This window comes from Phalangium opilio, unplaced genomic scaffold, assembly GCF_054372755.1.
Source record: "Phalangium opilio isolate 3A_F unplaced genomic scaffold, DU_Popi_V2 ptg000528l_1, whole genome shotgun sequence".
Classification (NCBI taxonomy): domain Eukaryota; kingdom Metazoa; phylum Arthropoda; class Arachnida; order Opiliones; family Phalangiidae; genus Phalangium; species Phalangium opilio.
This window is the reverse complement of record NW_028324242.1, coordinates 513,330-535,681: the sequence shown is the minus strand read 5'-3', so window position 1 is coordinate 535,681 and position 22,352 is coordinate 513,330. Positions and strand designations below refer to the sequence as shown.

The 22,352-nt window shown below is 34.4% G+C and overlaps 1 protein-coding gene across 2 annotated transcripts; it reads left to right on the top strand.

Annotated features, from left to right (window-relative positions):
* Positions 1–284: 284 nt before the first annotated feature.
* On the top strand, positions 285–21,485 carry LOC149588920 (stearoyl-CoA desaturase 5-like). 2 transcript variants are annotated; one of them, XM_089861965.1, is made up of 5 exons: positions 285–767; positions 15,419–15,710; positions 19,281–19,411; positions 19,783–19,988; positions 20,321–21,485. In XM_089861965.1, the coding sequence occupies exons 1-5, from the start codon at positions 687–689 to the stop codon at positions 20,766–20,768; spliced, it is 1,158 nt and encodes a 385-aa protein (XP_089718091.1). In that variant the 5' UTR covers positions 285–686; the 3' UTR covers positions 20,769–21,485. The 2 variants fall into 2 exon arrangements, with proteins under 2 accessions (XP_089718091.1, XP_089718092.1); XM_089861966.1 differs by lacking the exon at positions 285–767 and adding an exon at positions 12,363–12,610.
* Positions 21,486–22,352: the final 867 nt, after the last annotated feature.

Here is a 22,352-nt window from a genome sequence, read left to right as displayed (position 1 = left end):
CATAAGGATAAAACCAGTTATTTTCCAGTATTACAACAGTTATTTTTAAAGAAACGGCAAAGACAAGTTCAATGCTGTTATAGTCTAGCTTCCTAGCAGCTTAAGTTTGGTTCCGGATTGGTCGCTTCCGCGCAACGGTGCAGTTATAGTTAGTGCGCCCCAGTGTGCCCTAGTGTTTCAATCGAAGATTTTCGCGGATTCCTACAGCGGTAGCTCTCCGCGCTTCATACGTAACGGTGAATAGGGCAGCTTGCAGGGCAGCTTAAGGGGGAATTTTTCTTTGGATAAAAAATCAATATATCGCCGCGTATTCCGAACTGAACCGAGCTAGGTTCTAGCGCCACAGCCAGAGCCACTGCAAAGAGAAGGTTCAGAAGATGCTTCACGCTTGGCGTAAGCGGAGGGGTCGACACTAGGGGGCCCTAGACCTACTTTAATATACCCATCCAGTTGCATTTTAAAAAAAAATCATCATCATTTGAAATACATAACATTTCTTAGGTACGAGTTGGACTCTTGGAACGTGTACAATCCCATGGAAGAGTTTCAACCATCATTCTTGTTTTTTTATTTTATTTAATTTTAAATTTGGGACAACGAATAATAATTACTTTGAAGGATTATCCCGTTTGTTTATTTGTTTAGTAATTTAATGGTAATTTATATCGCGTCAAGTAATTATACCAATGGACAAAAGACTGAAGAAGTTCGAGACTTTGGCCATTGTGATTAAACGATATACGTCAGTTTGGACATTACTGTTCAAGGTAGGATCGTGATTACGATGTTGTTGTATTTTTTATATTGATTTTTAGGCTTTTTCTTTGGGTTGTATTTTGATGTTGAGGTAATTAGTAGGGTATATGTTCTACTTCAGCTCGTCTAGTTTGTAGTTTTATAATTCAAATATAGTGTTTTCACGAGTGAACACCTGGTGGTGTTGATATGAAATTATTCGAGAATTGGACTTGATGGACATATAGTTTTCAAATTAAATAAATAGGATTTAGTTTAAATCATTTTCATAGGATTTAGTTTAAATTATTTTCATATGATTTAGATTAAATTATTTCATAATATTTAGCTCAAATTACTTCATAATATTTAGCTCAAATTACTTCATAGGATTTAGCTCAAATTACTTCATATGATTTAGCTCAAATTACTTCATATGATTTAGCTCAAATTACTTCATAGGATTTAGCTCAAATTACTTCATATGATTTAGCTCAAATTACTTCATATGATTTAGCTCAAATTACTTCATATGATTTAGCTCAAATTACTTCATATGATTTAGCTCAAATTATTTCATAGGATTTAGCTCAAATTATTTCATAATATTTAGCTCAAATTACTTCATAATATTTAGCTCAAATTACTTCATAATATTTAGCTCAAATTACTTCGTAATATTTAGCTCAAATTACTTCGTAATATTTAGCTCAAATTATTTCATAACATCAAGTAACATTACTATCAAAATAATATTCTTCAATATATATATTTCAACGCAATATATTTCAAACATTGGCATCGATTTTTCGGTAGTAAAAATGTTTTTCCGGTATTTTCAACACGACTATGGATTAATAATAAACGAGTTCATTGCTACCACCACCAAGCCAAGCTACAAACTCCCACAATGATAATATTGATTTTAAAAGGTAAAACCCCTTAGTTCGCTGGGAAATCCAACGCGCACAAGCGAAATTAACGCCTTTAATAATTAAACTTAATTTAATTTTTGAATTATTTCCTCTAACGTCACTAATCATTGAAATAAGGAGGCCTACAAAATGTACGAAATAACAATTCGTAGAAAATTGAATTTAAAAAAGCCTTGGCAACGGAAAAATGCTTCAAACCTAACGAATGAGAAATGATTATTCTTTTATAAAAATAGGGACACAGAGACAGACAACTGAGGTCAGGTGGGGGCTCAGGTTAGGTTCACTATCCGGAAATGTATATTAACGAGTAAATTACGATCAGAAAATGAACCTTTTTTTCCCCCTGAATAGATCAACGTTACGTAGCTCGGCCGAGAATAATTAAATTTTGCCTTTAGAAAACAAACGTTACAACAAATATTACAGTAATATGATTAATGGATGTCTTGTAAACTAGAGACTCGAGAAGAAGGAGACGATAGAGAACAATAGAAAACAGGAATTTCTGCTACGTAAGGGCCCTTGTGGAGGGGGGAGGGTTTATTTTTGGCGGGTCAATGGCGCGTACGTTTCTTTACCTGAAGAAAATATTTAACACCCGCGCTACCTATATTCTTCTTTTTTTTTTGCATGCATCACCAGACTCCCAAGTCTGACGTATATACAGTTAAACTTTAAAGCGACTCACGCCTTGTTAAAGAAAGACAAGCTGGAATACGTCATATATTACCGAGTTTCTCCGTTGGTTTCCGTATGATTTCTACTCTATTGATTGTTTTGCATTGTTTTCCCATAAATTTCTTCATCATCCCCCAATTATTAAGAACTGATTGATCATCTTCCCAAATTTCCCATAGAAGTTGATTAATCATTTTCCCAAATTTCCCATAGAAGTTGATTCATCATCTTCCCAAATTTCCCATAGAAGTTGATTCATCATTTTCCCAAATTTCCCATAGAAGTTGATTCATCATTTTCCCAAATTTCCCATAGGATTGATTCATCATTTTCCCAAATTTCCCATAGAAGTTGATTATGCCTATAGATTTTCCAAAGAATTGATGACATTAATATCGATTTCCCAAAGAATTGATCACATTAATAAAGATTTCCCAAAGAATTGATCATTTTCCTCTAAATTTCCCAAGAAATTTAAAATCCCCTTTACAAGGTTTCTCTAGTCTACATGATAAAACGAGACGGCTCTAACAAATTGTATCCGGATTATCTCTTTGAATATCTGAGGATCAACTAGAAAAATTCGTAGTTGAAAGAAGAATATATATAAGGCTTGGCACTGGGAAGAAGTGTGTCAATCCGCTAGTAGGAGGTGGTGGTGGTGGTGCGCCCCTTACGCGCTTATATAAGAAGCTCACATGAACGACTTGCCGAGAATCTGAATTAACGTATCCCCGCTGAGACACGCATTTCAATGAGAGCTCCGCTACTGTCAAAATTTTCTAACTTGAATTAGTCTAATTTCATTTTAACTTCGTATGCGCCAGTTCGCCCTTTGTGCAACTTCACGCTTCCTCGAGAGTCTCAGACATTCCAGTGATACTAATTAGATGCTTATTATTTCCTTTTACGTCATAATGAAGTCATATATACAGATTGTGTCTGAAAGTTTCGTAAAAACTTAAGGGGGGGGTGTTCTATGGTCGATTTTGAGTCGAAAATGTTCTATGAGAATTTGCCGTCCGGGCCACAGTTTTCGAGATAAGATTGGTCCCCCCACACCTTAGATTATATTATTGTCTTTAAATCAATTCTGATTAATTTAATGACCCTTTTCATCTTTCCTCTTCCGAACCTCAACAGAAAAACCCCAACCTAACAACCCGATTTAATACTCTTATGTTTCTGCATAATTTAATAAGTGAAAGGATGTTTTATATGACTTTTTTTTAATTTTCATAACAGACTAAGCTTAAAGGGTATTTTTTTAAATTCCATATCAGGTTTTCCATCTGTCATCTTAAATATCACTTACCCAGAGGGGCAAGCCATTTATCTGATTCTAAAATTTCTAGTTCATGAGCAGTGGTTTCGCTAAGAGCAATGATAATACGTAATTTTATAGATATAACTTATAGAAAAAGAAATAAATTTTAATTTCACACTTATTAAAGTTTAAATACAAACGTCACTCAGTTTGATTCCTGACACTGTATCAAATTATTCGACCCAGTTCCTTTGAACCCCTGGAAGGCTTTAATTGTTATTCATTTTAAAGTTAAAACCATAAACAAAATACGCAAATAATAACAACTTAATTATAATAGTTAGCTCGGGCGTAAACAATAAAATTAAATAGTTTAACTACCATTAATGTTTCTACGTCCACATTGATTCATATATATATACAGGGTGTTTTTGATAAGTCTGCCATAAATTAAGGGGGATGTTCTTTATCCGATTTTGAGTCGAAAATGTTCCGTGACATTTTTCCGTCCGGGCCACGTACTGTTTTCGAGTTAGGATTTGATTGTTTTAGGGATGACCCCTTAATTAAAATATAAATCATTGTCCTAAGCACCCTGTATGTAGAGTGACCTCTCAGATTGACCCTCCCCCTTTTTTAAAGCTTTCCCGCACCGTAATCAGGCCCGCTTCGCCGAACTGTAGAAAAATCAAAACATGAAAGTATTGGCCAAGACTCGATTTAAAAACAAGCTAATGTATTTTCAAGACTAACCTAAATTAACATGGCGAGTTTACTCAAATTCGTTAAACCCTTATTACCGCTGAACTTTTCCAAACAAAATTTGTGAGAGTATACGTAATATCAAAGTTAAATTTCTCAACCTTTCTGTCATGAACTTTAAATCCCCAAAAATTTCACGTGTTTTGTAATTAATACCGAATCACGTTATCAAAAACCGGCAAATTGTTTTTTTCATTGAACTCTCGAGCCAAGCCAAGCCGAGCCAAGCCACGAGAAATAGAGACGAAATATTTAATGAAAGTCACGTAGTAACAGACTTAAAACCGATAATGTATATACATATATGTGTATTTATTTTTATAACGGTAAAAAAATATAAGCGGGGGAATTTTCGCCCTTGTGGCCCGGAAAACTTCAGCCGACTTTTTTTCATTTGGTCTCATGTTTGTATAATTATCTTATCTCGTAGCCGGTTAGTTACTTTCACTTTTATAGAGAAAGGTTAACGTATTTTCTTCTTATTAACGAGGTTAAGTTTAAATCGCAAAAGCTGACCGTAAATTAGCAATTATTTAATTCGCGACACGTACCGCGTTTGATTTTATCACTCGGGGTCACTGTTTCACTACGAGTAAATGAACCCCGTGGGCTGAAATAGTCAGATTTATTTCCAGTTACGCAATACCGAATTAAACTATCCGCTAAAGTTAAATATATTCATATGTTATTAGGGTCAAATTGGGTGGACAATGTTAGTAAATAATAAGATATAGATAGATTATAGTATATGGTTTCTATATGATTTTGGCAAGATGACCGTAGTGTGCCACGTGACCGCATCATACGTTAATAGGTCAAAATCATATCAAACTAAAATAGGCAGAACTAAGGTTGTAGATGGAATAAGCATTTGAAATTGTCCAATGACCCCGCTTTCCTGGTTTTCTAACGTTCAATTGACCAGTAAGAATCGACATCGAACTTAAAAAAAATGGACAGATGCCCTGTGACCCCAGCCAAATATTATCGGACATTTTAGGACCACGTGTTTCTTTCGTCTCCCATATGATAAGGTTTTAAAAAAACAACATCAAAATTGACATTATAATTATATAGTCCTTCTGACCCGCTTTAAACTAGAACGAATGGTAGTTAAATAACTTATTTCAATTCTATAGAACCAAGGTTTTCATACGTCGGGGGGTAAAATAGAGTTTGGTGTGTTGACCACCTTGTTTCCCTAAGACATTAATTTGTATGTGGACAACAAAAATACGTCCCGACCCCGCTTTTGAAAAAGGTCCATTTGACATTACAAAAAAAATCACTTTAACTTTCTTTCTAAACTTCTAAGAAAAACCAAAACAAAACTGGAATACGTGATGCTAATACGGGCCAAAAAAAGTGAAAAAACAACTTAACTTAGTCCAGGATTTAATTACGAAACCTAGTTTAAAACTAAACTTTGCGTCAATTTCGTTAGTATCTCCTTTACCTCACCTTGCTACGAATTTTAAATTAAATACTTAAATTTTATTTTTATTTCAAAAGAAGAAATAATGAAGGAATTTTTTTCGTGGTAATCCTTAATTTAAAACTAGATTACCAAATAGCGAGCGGGTCTCTTACGGCACCGGGTAGCGCATGAGCCGGTATGACCTTCTTAAAGAAATCCAAACAACTTCGACCCTATTTCGAAAAATTCCGACGAATGATAACGGAGAAAAATGAAACTAAGTTCTATGATTGGACGGCGGTTTTTAGCCTCCCCTCCTAAAGTTCGTGACCTCTAAAAAGGCCTTACTAAGACACTAAATATCAACGATACCTTTAACTGATCAGTATGAATTTAAAAGGGGGTACTTACATCGATATTGGTTCAAAGTGAAACTGATATTTTGATATCGAATATGTATATTTAAGCACAAACCTAATTAGCGGCTAAAAGTTGAAAAGTTTAAGAATTTCAGATTCAACCTAATGCCCGACGCGAATGTCCAACTTCGAGATTTCGAACCACACGCTGTTTTCGTGAATTTTATTTCGCAATATATTTTAAAATTTTGTTTTTAATAAATAAAAGTGGAACAATTAAATAGGGGTCGATAATCGTAGCGGGGCTACTTTGGGGTAATATTTGACGGGGTGAAATCCAAACGGGGTGAAACGGTCAAAAACAAACCAGGCGCGATTCGATCACATTTGTTTATTACTTTCCCTGAAGGGAATTTTTTTAGTTAGAATTTGAAATATAATCCATTCATTGGAATAATTTTAGGCAGAAGTCCGTTACTCGAGGTGAAAAGGATCCTCGTTAAATTGTAGCCTACAAACCGGTCAAAAAATAACCCTTTCTTGACCGGTGAATATTAATTGAACACCGAATTAAGTTAGCCTCTTTCAACGTCTTAAATTTTTGAATTGCAATCTAACTCTAATATTCTATAGAGTAATTAAAACTTGATTAAATTTATTTATTTATTATAAAATTAATTTTATAATAACGTCTTAAATTTTTGAATTGCAATCTAACTCTAATATTCTATAGAGTAATTAAAACTTGATTAAATTTATTTATTTATTATAAAATTAATTTTATAATAAATAAATCAATCAAGTTTTAATTACTCTTAATTTATTTAAGGTAGTCACTATTGACCTTTTTTAAAGCAATGCCTTTGTTACAAACAATAAATTATTCAAATTTATCACATCTCATTTGCATTAAAAAAAATTATAAAGCTTCCCTTGTCAAATATGTCAAACAAATTTCTATTTATTTTCTAAAATATTTGATGTTTATAAATAATAACATAAAATTTATATATAATTATTACGCGTAAGTACACTATGCGTACAAATTTGTATTTTGAGAAATTAAGGGGGGTTTCGTTCCGGATCCATATATTTCAAAAATAAACGATGGTGGTACCTTCCCAAAAATTACGAAATTTAGCAATAATAACGCGTTAGAATTTTCTCGTAAAAAAATATGTGGGTTTCTAGATAATTAGGTATTCCGAAGTATTTGTAATCGTAAGGATGGAAATTTCGTTTAACCCACAATATTTATCGACTAATTATTATAATGATTAATCAGTCGACAGAGTGAATGTACTTTGACGAGTGAAACATAAATAATTCAATAAAAATTTATTACTTTTTCGAGATTTGAGTCTAACTTAAAAAGGAAGAGAGACCAGACGACTGAGATAATCGCGAAGGGTTGTCTCATCGAGGGAGGTAATAACAGCATTTTTAAGGATAATTATATGTTGTAATTAAGTTAATTAATTCATTACGAGTGTGTGTAAAATTATATGGAATTAGGCAGCGCACCTCAATTAGCGAGAATATCCTGTTCCTCATTGTTTACCTTTCGTCATTCACGATATTAAAGCAGTTCAAGAAATAGATTACTAGGAAGCTTAATTACTCAACCGAAAACCTTATTGTTAAAGCCATCGCGTGGTAACTTTTGTCTAATATACTTCGGTGCATATTTAATTTTATCGGCCTATATAGGGCTTCCATTTATAATTTTTCTTCCGTCGTTTAGAATTAGCGTATAATTAGAAACGTAATTTGGGAGGGATACTTGATCTTTTTAAATAAGAGTAATTTTAGTACATCTTGAATTTGAAAGAATATGCAATTGCCAAACCAAAAACAATTTTGACACAAAGTAAAGAACTTATATAATTAAAAATATCCCAGGGTGGGATAACCTCATTCTAATCACTTTAAAAGATAAAAATAAATGATTGTATACGAATGAGAATCTCAATTAATAACCATTATTTTTAAGAATATATATGGGGGTGTCAAATTGCGAAAGGTGTAAAATGACTGTTCTTTTTAAGATGGTAAAATACCGGCGCATTCTTGTTGCAATGTCTTTAATTAATAAAGACATCAGATTGAAGAAGAAAAGAAAAAAATTCCGGTAACGGTTCAATAATGATCTAGGGGGTTTATGTCACTATGAAACAGTCGGGAGTCAAGGACGAGGCCCATCCTAATACAAGACCCAATTAAGAGTGACAAAATCATTAGGCCTAATGATATTACACCATCTATTTTTACGGTTAAGCTTAAAGCTTTAGCCGGAGGCGATACGGGCTACTTGTAAAATACAATGCATTATGGGTGTACAATTATCGTCTCTTCCCTTGGCTCCATTACGGATGGAGTTACAATGAAACCTTAGAGTTTGATTCCCGTAAAAGAGCAGTTAATTCACTGTTTTGTAAGCTAAAAAAGACTTAGATGGGTAAATATATTTATGAGTTGTCAACTGCGCTTAAAAGGAAGGGGGATTTTATTTTGTGGTAGCTTGAGGTAGAGAGGCAACCACAATGAGGCGTATTTTTGCTAGTTCCAAATTTGAACTCGTATACCAAGAACCCATATAAGGCGTGAGAACATTCAAAGATAGCGAAAGTATCGTAAAAACTTTACGTTCAATAGACTATTTCATTAATTCCACAAGAGAAACAAACACCATCTTTTAGGTTATTTCCTTCGCGCTAAGAACCACCGCTACATGCAGCTAGCCTCGTTAACTCAGGCTCCATCTGGTGTTGACCCTTGGCGTGTGGGAAATAACCCCTGATGGTGCGCCCCCGTTGGTATCTCTACAAGTATTTAATGGTATGACATATTGCGTTGTAGTTTCAGCAAGCCTCTTTCGAAATCAAAAGCATACACGCGTGATAAATAACATTCATTTTTGATAAAAATATTTATATATGAAATAAACATCGCGTGTTTAACAAACACTAGGTTGTCAAATTACTAGGAGGATATATGGGAATGCGTGTGTGGAGTTGAAAGTTCACTCAAATTATTAACATTAACTCCTAAAATACTCTCTCATGGCATAAAATCCATGATTGATTTAATTGTCAGTATGACGTTTACTAGCTCGGTTCGAACCACCTTTTCCCACTCCTCGATACACTGGTCACTTTACACGCAAACAAACCAACATAAACGTCTCCACTATAAAATTCTCTCACGTATCCTCCACAAAACAAGCTCATCTCCCTCGGAGTGGGCGGAGGCGGTGAGGTCATTACTTTCCCTAGCTAGCTAATCCAAAATTCAGATATACGAATATCCTTGACCGAACGCGGTCGATTTTTATATTGAAACTTCAGAAAAAAGTTCTTCTAAATAAAAACACACTAACCCGAGATACCCGAGTGGCCCCTTAGACTCTTGTTCATAATTGTCTCACGTACTCGGCCAGAAACGTGTATACAGCCGCTATTAAATCTAGCAACTATTTAGACATGCAGAAGAGAAAGCGAAAACCCTACTTTTCTACGTAAGAAGTTAGTTTAGAAAAATACAAATAAGAGAAGTTCATCTTCAATTTATCTATACTCAAGGTGATAAGTCTAGCCTAAATACAACTATATACTCAACAATACTTACTTTGGGTAAAAAAATTCGCGCGCGCAGGGTGGTTTTGTAAAAATCATAATGGAGTTTTGTTAGTAAAATTGGGTCCCGTCTACTTGACCCTTAAAAATCTTTGATTGTGGGTCGCGCTTTGCGCCGCAAACTTCTTAGTTTTATATTCATCAGCCTATAGCATGCGTAAATCCATCAAATAAAATCTTTAATAGCGGCACTGAATTGTAAGGCCCGTTTTTCAATTCGTTTACAGGGGCTACGCCTGCGTGCGCACGAGATTTTTACTTTCCAACTATGCATAGTTTTCAGACTAGAAGGATTGATACCATTTACAGCGGGAGGCCAACTGGCTACTTTTTGGACCAAGTCCGGAATCAAGTAGCCAGACCTCCTGGTGTAAATGGTATTAATCCTCCTAGGAAATAGTTATTATGGCCCCTGTAAGCAGTCCAAGCCTTGTACATACATGAAATTTACCCGTTTTGATTTTTTTCGTATCAAAGATTTGAATTTTTTTCCCTTTACAAGCGTAAAAATAAGAATCTTACGAAATGTAAGAATTCTTGAATAATCTCAGTTTGTTTTATCATATTATTACCCAAGTTTAGCAATTTTAGAACCATGCAAAACTGGATTCCGTTGATAGTGCAATCAATGTCTAGAGCAACAAAACAGTTCAATAGTTAAATATTCCTTTGCCTCGGATAAAACATACGCGAATTAGAAACGGCTTATAGAGTTTTTGTAATAAATTTCTGGCTGTTGTTTATAGTGTTTGTACAGGGCGAGAACCTATATAATTGGGTCGAGTTTTTGGTTTTTTTTTGGTGGTACCATAGTGAAATCTCCCGTTGTTTTTACATCGTAATAACCGACACATTACGAAATCAAAATTAAATTAATATTTCAGATTTTTGCATGAACTTTAAGAGAGAGATGAAAATAACTTTATATTAATATACTTCTTTCTTATCGAAATTTCAGTTTCGTCTTAAAATTTTAATTTCATTAGTTACGTTTCAAGCGCGGATTACGTCAACACGTTAAAATTAATTTAATTCGAGTGATACTCGATTAAAGTCTGATATAACGGTTTAAATGATCGCAGTCGCGAATTTCGGAATATTTTTAAACTCGTATCGTGATTCTGAAATTACTTTCTTAGCTAAATAAAATTAAGCACACTCGACACTGATTTCGTAAAAACAGTTCTATATTAAGGAAATAGAACCTTTGTTTAGGTTTAATTAACGGCGGCAGGTGGTCACCATAAGAAGCCTCGGAGGCTATACTAACTATAAAACATAAGAAAGGAGGACCACACTATCGAATCTAAAGCTAAATTTGGCTTATAAATTCTCTAACAATTGTGAGAATAGCGAATAAAAACCAAACTGATATTCCAAATTTTGAATATTTTTGAAAATATCGTTTAGTTGTAATGTTAATAATAATAATGCAGAAATATCTAACCATGGCGTATCATTACGATATACTGTGACTCGCGATTAACATGTAATTACGATAAAAAATATTTAATGCGTAATATCCTCGTAATTAAGGTCTTTGTAATTATACGCTAAAATTCAAATTTTTTTATAATGATATACGATAAATTGGACTTTCCTCGTGCTCGTATAGATCTACTATTAATTCAGTTATTTGCAAGGTCAGAGAATAGGCGTGTAAACTCAGAGTCATGTGGCCCTTAACCCAAGGACTTATAGATTTATAATTAAAAGATGACCATCTGAATTGATGATCTATGGTCAATACTTCGTTTTCACTAAAGAGGCTTTTTAGCGTTACCTAAGTGTTGCCAGGCCATTGATGAGCTAAGACGGAAAGGCTATTAGTTCAGTTTGAATCAGTACTTGACTGAGAACGCTAGAAATTGAATTTTAACTGATCCCAATAACAAATAGCTCTTTCATGATTTAATGCCGTTATCCATGGAGTAATTATTAAAGGGAGTGAGAATGCGAGTTACCTTAACATTAAAAACGCGTTAATTACAGCTAGCTCACCTTAGATATTACTCCATGGAGGCAGATAATGCACCAAAAATAATTAATAATTTATAATTTATAATAATAAATAGGTTATTTAATAAAATATGATCGAATTGAAAAAGACACAATAAAAATAACTGGTATTGTCCTTGCAAAAAACAAACACACACAAACAAACAAACAAACAAACCTACCAAACAATTCATTGATCTAGTTTGAAAGCAATTTTTGTTAAAGGTGAAATCAATTTAATAGATTGAAATAGATCCTCAAATTGTAGTGTTTAAGTTAAAATTGGTTAAAATAAACCAATAGAGAATTGAGGGGAACCGCAAAACCCGGGCTTGCTATTTAATTCTTATTTAAAACCCTTTATTCCAAACGCTTGAATAGATTGGGCAAAAAAAAAAGTGAAATATTAAAAAGAAATATCAGCTTTGTATAAAAAAGGGTGGCCAATGGTTTGAAATGTACCGTGACGTCACGGATTATATTAAACCAATCGGAAGAGTCGACTGTGACCCCTTCGCTAAATGTAGAAATGATAAATGTCGGAGGGAGAAGCCTCGACTCGGCATTATCAACTACTCAGTCTCGTGTGAACGCAACCAAGAGCTCTCACCAGTCGTTCTATCAATAATCCCTACTCTCTCTCTCAATTCACATTGAAATTATATTTAAACGCGAGCGGTAGCTATACTTCTCCGATGCGCTCAAATTAATACTAAACAGTGAACACGCAATTAAAAAGACGAACAATTAAACTAATTTTCGCCGATTTTTCTATATAAATTAAAATTCGAGTATTTGCCAGGAACTTTTTATCATAATTGGTGAGTTTTCCTTAAATTATTCAAAACTTATTTTTTGGTTTTTTTATAATTATCAAAATTGGGTATATAATTATTCAGATTTAACTTTAATACGGATTAGTTTAACGATTTAGTAGTTAACCTTGATAGAAATATTAATTTAAAAGGAAGTTATTTAAATAAATATTAAATTATATTTAATTTATATATAATTATTATTACGATTATAATAATATTTAATATCTTGAAAAGCGACTATAAATTTCCGTGTTAAAGGCGATGTATATTTATTAATTTACGTGACTAGTTGGTGTCTAAAACATTTTAAATGATCTAGCGTTAACCCGAGGTAAGCGAACTATAATACCTAAAATTTAATCGTTAAATATTCGAGCAGTAGATGAGTGTCGGGCTATGATTAACCTCTTAATTATAATTACGCGAGTTAATTACCTAATCATGTTTTGCAAACCTAAATTCTGTTAGAGCATTGCTAATAGATTAGACCGTTATATTTTGGCGTAGCTTTCAAAATTCCGTGTCAACGTTTTGTGAGCTCACAGGTCATAAAATATTTTTTTTTAAAAAAACCAGGGAAATAATACTTCAGTGTTTAAATAATATTTATAGAGAAAACAAATACACGCGGTTTTTATCAAAGAAATGAACTCGACATCCTTATGTAATTGCGAAGAAATCGGGTTGTTTGTATAAATCCCCTTAGCTTCCACTTCACCTCAAACAACCTTCGTTACAAGGAAATATTTCATCAGAAAAAAAAATATGAAATAAATTTTTAGCAACAAAATCCTAAAAATTCTCCAAAAAATTTGTTTAAAAAATTATGACCGACCTTCTCACCCACGCTAGGATTTTTAGGAAAGAATTAAGGTTAATAATTAACGCTTCGTAATTATAGTTTAAAAAGAAAACGTTATTGCTAAGAATTTACACAATTTTCTCATGAAAATTTAGAAACCTTTAGCTAAGAGAATGTTATTAGTTTGCATAATTTAAGATAGGGCTTTAAACAATACGGACTGGTAAACGTTGAAGCCCTATCTAACGTCTGTGGATAGACCAAAAGAGCCAATTAAAGCTAAGAAAGTGGAGGAGAAACGAAAGATTGGCTTATCTTTAAGAAGAAACCATTTTGTTGGTAAATTAAGTAATTCATGGTAGATTGGAAAATATTCACGAGTTGGTATTTATAAGAACTTCATATTCTACTTTTTCGTCAAGTATTGGGTGTAGTTTTGTTTGTAACCAAGGGAGGGGGGGGGGGTTGCTCCTGTTTTTCTGTTTCGCGGTTTATTTTCCACATGGGTGGTGTCGGATGGAGCATATACACTCTCATTTTAGGGTTAAAATATCGTATCTATTAAGCTTTTATCGGGATGACTTACGTGGTATTAGGGGTAAGGATGTATATAACTAGGGAAAGGGTCGGAGGTGTCAACCCGAAAGAAAAGCGCTTCTGTGCAATAATATGACCCCAAAATAAATTCTCGCGCGTCATATCCTGCATGCTCATTTTTTTTCAACAATACAATACAGTCGTACATCATGATATTCTAATTTTATATTATTTGAAAGGTTTATTTTTATTGATGTCTTAAATTTCGTTTTTCGGTTTTCGCATTTTTTGAAATAGGAAAAAATAATCCGCTACTTATTATAAGACGTTTAATAATTTCTAAACAGGAAACTCAATGAATGTCTTATGAACTTACGATATTACTAAATGGTGGTACGAAAGAAATAGCGGAATTACTGAAAATTTGATTTAGAGAGATAATGCCAAACAGTTATTCTTTGGAAGCCGCGTTTCCATAGGGGTTTTAAGATTACTTGAACTTTGACGACACGCCACGCATGACGTATACAGTAACCTTTGTCGTTAAGGAAAGCCTAAGGGCGTTTTTATTCACAGTTAATCTAATTTGTTCATTTACTCGAGCGTTTAAGACGCTGCGAAGTAACCTACAATGTATATCCTTCATTTTTAAGTACACCTTGTTGAAAATAAGTGTATGAATTTTGAATTGACGCGCATTTTTTTAATTTTTTTAAGAATTAGGCCTAATTCACGCGCTCGCAAAATATTCATGTTTTTTGTTTTGCATTCATTCGTGTTATATTGTAAACTTTGAATTATTAATGTTCCTTGCAAAAACAGTATAGAAAGCTTTAGTCGGATATTTGTGTAAGAAAAATAAGTATGACTGCTTTAGAAAGAATCTTTGACCGAGGGGATCGGTTCGCTTGGAGAACGAAGTAATAAAATTTGTTATATAGCTTGGATAGGACAGATCAAAGATTCAGGGTATTATATGACACCCTGCACGTGCATTAGGAAAGAGTTAAAGTTAAGATAAATAAAAGTGAAAATGAGGGGATATAGAATAATAAGGGTAAAGACCGATGCTCCGGCCAAAAATGCAAATTGGTAAAAACAAAACTGAACTTTGAATATGGGGGTGGAAAATAGAAATGGAACTTTGAGACTTAGCTAGGAGTCCTTACTTGCACATAAGAGAAAAATCAGATTGTCATGGGCTTGCGAAGACGTAAAAAATGGAGCTCAGACCTGATGGGCAAGGAGCTATAGTCTTCGGACACAATAATAATTAAAGAATGAAAATTAGAAGTTGGAAACGGTAGTCTTCGGACATAATAAGGAAATAAAAGAAATGGAAAAGGTTTAGATACCACGGAAAAAATAATCTTAAAGAAAGTTAAAGTAAAACCCCAAGTGTAGCTAGCAAATGCACGGTGAAACTACTTGATTACTAAGTGATATTTTGTTGGTATCTTTTTCTGTCTCAGGCCATCTTGGCAATGGCGCCAAACTCTAGTTCCTCGACAACGGTAACCCAAACGGAAGTTCCCGAAGACTCTAAAACGTTGGAGCGCGTTCCCGAAGAACCGGATGACATCAACTCAAATAACATCACCAATGAAGAAGTTAAATTCTCATCACCCAAAGCAGTCGATTCTATAAATTACCGGACGGATATCGTCTGGATGAATGTTTTCAAATTGACCTTTCTTCACGTAGCTGGTCTTTGGGGAGGAATATTATGGCTTTTTTACATCAAATGGCCAACTCTCATCTTCAGTAAGTACTTTACGTATTATCGTGTATGGTCAGACCTTGGATGAATGGGTTCTCTCGGGCTTCTTGGGCGAGATTGTTAAGTACCAAGTTTTTGAAAGGTAGAATTTAAACTATGTTTCTAGAGGTTTTGCATTTACATATACGCGGGGAAAAAGTGTTCGCAAATTGAACACTATCTCTGAACACCTTCACGCAACACTCTCCCATACATGTTCAAAAATTAGCTCGTGTTCAAAGTAAAATTATGTTCAAGATACTTATTGTTTTTATCTATGAACTCAATATGGCAGCTGACTGGAAACGTTCCAGCTTTTTAGGTAAAACGAACGTTGATTATTAATCAGGCAGGGCTTTTATAGACATATTTAAGTACTTGGCTTTGTAACAATATAGAAACATTCCTAATTATGGAGTAAGAATGAATGTAGACTCTTTCTCTTTCGCAACTGAATTAAGAAAGATGCTTACTGAAATACATATTTTAACACTTCCTTTAAAATTATTCCTTCGGTGATGTGGTAACTAGATAATTTGCTAAACTGATTGCGCAACGTTTTAGGTTAGAAATGTGTAGCAATTCTGACGTCATGTGGTTCAGAATCATTAATTAATATGTTTAAATTATACCAAAGTCATTATCTATTCATTAGCGAGGGAGCCCAGCCAGAAATTCAAATTCCTTATTGGAAAAATGTAGGACTTTGTTTGGGATTTGTTAGGATTTAATAGGAGAAAAAAATCACGTGTTTTTATTGGAAAATATAGGGCCTAGGACTAAAAATGCCCTCATATATATAATACTATTTTGGCGTAAACTATGTATGAAAATCTCATAAAATAACAAATAGGAATTATATAGGATATAATATAGGTCAGGTTCAAAAATATAGGATTTTAAATTAATTATAGGACCGATTGGTTCCTCGCGTATAAAAACAAGATCAAATATGGTAGTTTTGAAATTAGCTCGATTTGTTAATTTCAAAACGATTTGTAAATTTGAGATCGTTATCGAGAATATCAACCTAAATCACGGTAAAAACTAATCAGGGTAATCCATACGCGTCTCAAGGAGTCAAGATCACGCGAGTCAATATTATCTAATACTTGACCAAGATAACTAGAAGGAGCGTGATCTTGCGTATTAATTATTTAACCTTAAGCAAGTTTTCTACATATTCTTCTATCAGATTAAATGAGGTTAAAACACCACCACCGAAAAGAAATTTCAATTTTATATCTCTACATGAAATACATAATAAAAAAAAGTTAAAACATTTCTCAATGTGTTGAGGAGTGAGGTTAAATTTTATATCAGCTTCGCCTCAATGCGTTTCGGTTACGTCATCCCTAGCTGTTTTGTTTAATTGAATATTGAGTAAAATCATAAGTTTAAGGTATGTTTCATAAGTATGACACTTCCTATACTTCGTAATGCTGGGGACTTACAGATCGAGTTAGTTCGAGAACGACAAGCCAGAATTGCTGATGACTACACTCTGTTTTACAGTCCATCTTCCTATTTAGTCTGCATTACTAAGCCTTTAACAGCGCCTCACCAGGCGTTGCTTTACCTCGAATCTATGACCTGCCTCACTCACTTCATGACAAGCTCCAGTTTGTAACCAGTGACAAACTTATGGAACATATCTTATGAACTTATGGTAAAATGAAATGGAGGTTCTCTGTTAGTGCTAACATAAGCTCATCATAAATGTTCCATAAGTTTGTAAATTCTGGTTACAAACTGGAGCTTGTCACGAAGTGATTGAAGTAGGTCATAGATTCGAGGTAAAGCGACGCCTGGTGAGTGGGGCGCTGTCAAAGGCTTAGTAATGCAGACTAAATAGGAAGATGGAAGTCCTGCAAAATTAACACCGAGTGTAGGACTTCAACTGACTCGCTTCCGTCGTTCTCGAACTAGTTATCTCAAGCAGTAAGTCTCTATACCATTACGAAGCATAGGTAGTGTCATACTTTTGTAAGATATCTTATGAACTTATGGCTCTAATAGATCATAGGAATACCCAAGGAGAGGGTTCATAAGAGAAGATCGAAGAGTTTAACAGACTAACTCATTATTTGGGTCATAAGTTTGTGGTATTTAAAGCACATAATACAAAACTCGCGACCTCGCCTACGCGCCCCTTTTTTTTTCGTTTAACAATTTCCAAGTATATTATTTGCCTATTCCATAAAAAAAAGAACCCAAGCTAAGCCTACTTCCGCCCTTTTTAGTGTTAAAAAGGGAAATGTTACGAACCGTTGGAAAAATTATTCGAATCCAGTTTATAATAAAAAGTACCCGAATCCTGTTAAAGTTACGCATGGTTTGAGATCTACCCTTAACAATACAATAACGAATCAAAATTTAATGTTTTATTTATAAATAAAACTCGCTCACAACTCTCAACCCTTTCGAATAAATTTCTTACAATTGCGCCAAGTTCAAGTTTTTTAAGTTTAAAATTGAATAAGATTGAGGTTTAAAATAAAAAATTTGGCCCTGAAAATGTTCAACATGCTTCAAGTATACCAAAAATTGGTTAAATTTTAAAATACTTATATTTTATAAAATTCTATTCATATTTATATTAAAGATATAGGAAATTATTCCCATTGCTTGATTTGTTTCTTTTTTAAGAGTTAGTTTGAATTTAGAATTTCTAAAGATGAAGGTTACTCGTCAATAAATCGCCGACCTAACCAAGGTTTTTTCGCGTAACCCTTGACCTAATGGAATTCGCCTAAAGATTAAATAGCCAATGAACAAAAGAGGCTAGAAAATTTATAGGCAAAAGAGTACACGCGTTATAATCGAGGGGCTAATCACTCTCGAAGTCCTTGTAGGATTGTACCCCGATTAATCTAAGTGCCTGGCCCCTCGAGGAAAGTATAGCTAATTTAAGACGATGTTCATATTGTCTTGTCACTAATCAAATTATAATGGAATAGGCCAGTTCTCGGATAGTAAAATTTTTGACAAACACAATAACCTTACCCATAAACCATTTCAGAAATTACATACAGAGAAATCAACACAGAGGGGCGAGACCCCCTATTGGGGTAGTCTCCCTCGTGCCAAGATGCAACGCCAGATGGAGCGCGAGTTCAACAACACAGGAATGATAGCCAACTCGCATCGCCCCTGCTGGTTGGTTTCTCTGTATGTAATTTCTGAAATGGTCTATTATGGGCGGCTGTATTCTACTACAATAGCGCGGTTCTTCAAACTTCCTTTGAAAACGTATTTTCTATTCATCGTATCTCTAAAATAAAACAATAACTGTCTAATAAAGTAAAATATTTAATAGCCATGTCAGGCCATTACGTCGAGACAAAAATAATCTACCAAGGTTTAATATAATGATTTGCGATTTTTCAACTATTTAGAGAAATAATTCTTTTATTAAAGTTTCTCGGAAGCCATTTTAAAAAGCTCTATTCATCCTCAAGGGCAAAAAAACCGAGAAATATTCAAACAATGAAATATAAATAAGAAGTCGAATTACTTTACAAATTATTAAAACATAAATTTTAATTCTCTATTACGTTCTTTTTTCTTTTCAGTGGTGATTATTAGCATTTGCAGTGGATTGGGGATAACCGCCGGAGCCCATAGGTTGTGGTCGCATCGTACTTACAAAGCTACGCTGCCTCTCAAGATCCTGCTAGCCATTTTTAATCTTATATCATGCCAAGTAAATATGCCGAGACATAAACAAATATTCCGGAAATAGATGAACGCGAAGTTATTAAGGCCTACTTAAGAAAGAGTTAAAGAGCGAAATGAATCGATGAATCGAGTGGTCTTTCTTCGGATTACTTTTGATTAACCTATTTCCTTTTGATATTATATTTACCTGTGGGGTTATGAAAGTTTTAACAATGGGCGTAATAATCGAACTCAAGGACTGACTGACTGTGTTTTATGTTTTAAGCATAAACTAGGTTTAAGCACGTTGTACAAATACTCGAAAGTATAGTACATTTGTTTAAGCGAGTATATACCCAACAGGATCTTTATTTAATTTTTATTTCGGGTTGTAATCTTTAATATTTTCCCCTCTAGAATGATATCTACGACTGGAGTCGTGACCATCGGGTTCATCATAAGTATTCGGAAACGGACGCGGATCCTTATAACGTTAACCGTGGTTTTTTCTTCTCCCACGTTGGATGGTTAATGGTTAAGAAACATCCCGAAGTCTTTAGAAGAGGCAAAGCCATCGATTTAAGCGACTTAAAAGCTGATCCAGTTGTCATGTTTCAGAGAAAGTTAGTATTTTGGTTCTAATCGCCTTATCCAAGGTCTTATACTGTTAGGAAACTATGACCTCTGAGGCAATACCGAGGTCATACGTACTACCTAGAAACCAACTCCCTTTAGCCTATGAGCGCCTTGTTTTTCAATGGTGCATTTAAGGGCAAACGTTGACGTGATTTGGGTGTCATGATAAGTAATACTAGCCCGAGATAGTCTTATGGTTCCCATGGGGGTTTACTAGGCTTACGTTATGGTAATAATGAATTAAACAATCTTCACTTACTGCATACTTCATTAGTTCCCAGTGGAATTTTACATTAATGAAACGTGTTTGTGTCCGCAGATACTACATGCCATTGACTACTTTAGTCGGTTTCGTATTGCCCACCATCATTCCGTATTATTGCTGGGGCGAAACTTTCTGGAACAGCTTCTTCGTCTGCAGCATGCTTAGGTACTCCTTTACGCTGAACATGACGTGGCTGGTCAACAGCGCCGCTCATATGTGGGGTAACAAACCCTTCGATAAGTACTTAACGGCTCGAGAAAACCGTTACGTGGCTCTCGGAGCTTTAGGGGAAGGCTTCCACAATTACCATCACACCTTCCCTTGGGATTACGCCACGAGTGAACTGGGATGGACTCTGAACCCGACCACGATGTTCATTGACGCGATGGCGGCGATAGGCTGGGCCTATGACCGCAAAACCGTCTCTTTGGACCACGTGCGCGCGCGAATGGAGCGTACCGGTGAGAACGGACTTGGGCATCACCACGCGCACGCGCATTAAGTCGACAGTCACGTTTCTACAAATTCCTACTTGGGCCATTACTCGGAAGATTTTTTTGAACAATCATTCCGACAAACGTCACAAATAATTATCTTGAGTATCAAGAACTTCGTTTAATTAAATACTCTTTTTGTTAATTGAAATTTTCCATATAGAAAAATTAATGGAAACCCTAGTTTTTTTAAGTCCCTAACATTAACAAATCTCCCCAAGCCAAAGCTCAAAGAATGTATTTTTAAGTGTAGACCAATTCTTTCCCCTCTCAATTTTGTTGAAATAATTTTAAGCGTTGTTCATTTTTTTATTATAATTGGATCTTAAAAACTAGGAATTAATAATTAGGTAAAGAATGAACAGTTTTCTATTATAGGACAATTAGTAATTTTGAGTGTTTTTAAAAAGTAGGTATTAGTGTCAACGAAATATTGTAAAGTTTTCAAAGTACGTGACGTAATTGGAGAAAAGTATATTTCAAAGTCTTCCACACTGTTTCAAAACGTAGATAAACCATTCAAATTCCAGATAATTGGCAAAGACTGTGATAGAACGCTTTTATTTACTTCAAAATTAATTACCAATTAGCGTAGTAATAAATTAAAACGAATTATCCTAAGATTTGGTTTAAGCTACGAGTGTATCATTCTTGTAACGCGTGTAAATGGCAAAAACCGATTTTATGTAAATAAAACTTCATTCTTTTTTCTCTATGATAAAAAATCAATTTAATCTTTTAAAACATTATTATTATTACGAGTATTTTAAATATTTCTAAAACCAAAATTTTGGATACTTTCCTTACGAGTTATCCCAATTTTATTGTTGCTTTAGGTATAGTAATTAATAACTACATCATTTAGATTTATTTTTGCAGTAAGCAAACCACTTGCAAATAAAACTTTTGGGCGCCGCGACTCCGGATTTCGAGGTTGGTCGCGATCCAACTTTTCTCCTAATACTTCCGGTTCTACCGCGATTTCTTTTACCCTTTTTCTTCTTCTTTTCATTTTGAGTTTTCATCACGTGATCGACATCATCTGGTACGTAACCGTAAGGCGTGAGTTTTTTGCCTTCATTCAAGGCCTGATAATACCATTTGTACCAGTCCTCGGGATACCATTCTGGTGGTTTCAAGGAGTCCGTTGTCGACTTCAATGGTGCATCGCGTAACCTTTTGGCTTCCTCCATTTCCTCTTTCTCGATTTGTTCCAAGACTTCTTCGATCATTCTCGTTTCCATTTGTCTGTACTTGTAATAATCCCTTAATAAATCGAACTTGCGCGAAATGATGCCTAACTTCAAGCAGACAACACTCAGGGCTAAGAAAAACTGACTTAGTGGTAACGTTAACCATATTGGAATTCCGACTATCATGTCCTTGTTCATGGAAGGAACCAAGGCCCGCTTATGACTAGCTTCGTTAGAATTGGGATTCGATAATGGTGAGCTTGAAACGCTTATATTATTGCTTAAAAACGTAGTAACTTGAAACACGATAAGAAACGCGGTGAGTTTCATATCGTTTTCGCGACAACCAACTAACCAAGATGAAATTTATTCCTTAAATGCGAGTGACAACTTGCCAAG

Bases quoted from the DNA above. Each gene is read 5' to 3' on its own strand.
- LOC149588920 (XM_089861965.1), top strand. From the start codon at position 687: ATGGACAAAAGACTGAAGAAGTTCGAGACTTTGGCCATTGTGATTAAA. The intron at 768-15,418 runs GTAGGATCGTGA...TTTCTGTCTCAG, and splicing joins TTTGGACATTACTGTTCAAG to GCCATCTTGGCAATGGCGCC. The intron at 19,412-19,782 runs GTAAATATGCCG...TTTCCCCTCTAG, and splicing joins TTAATCTTATATCATGCCAA to AATGATATCTACGACTGGAG.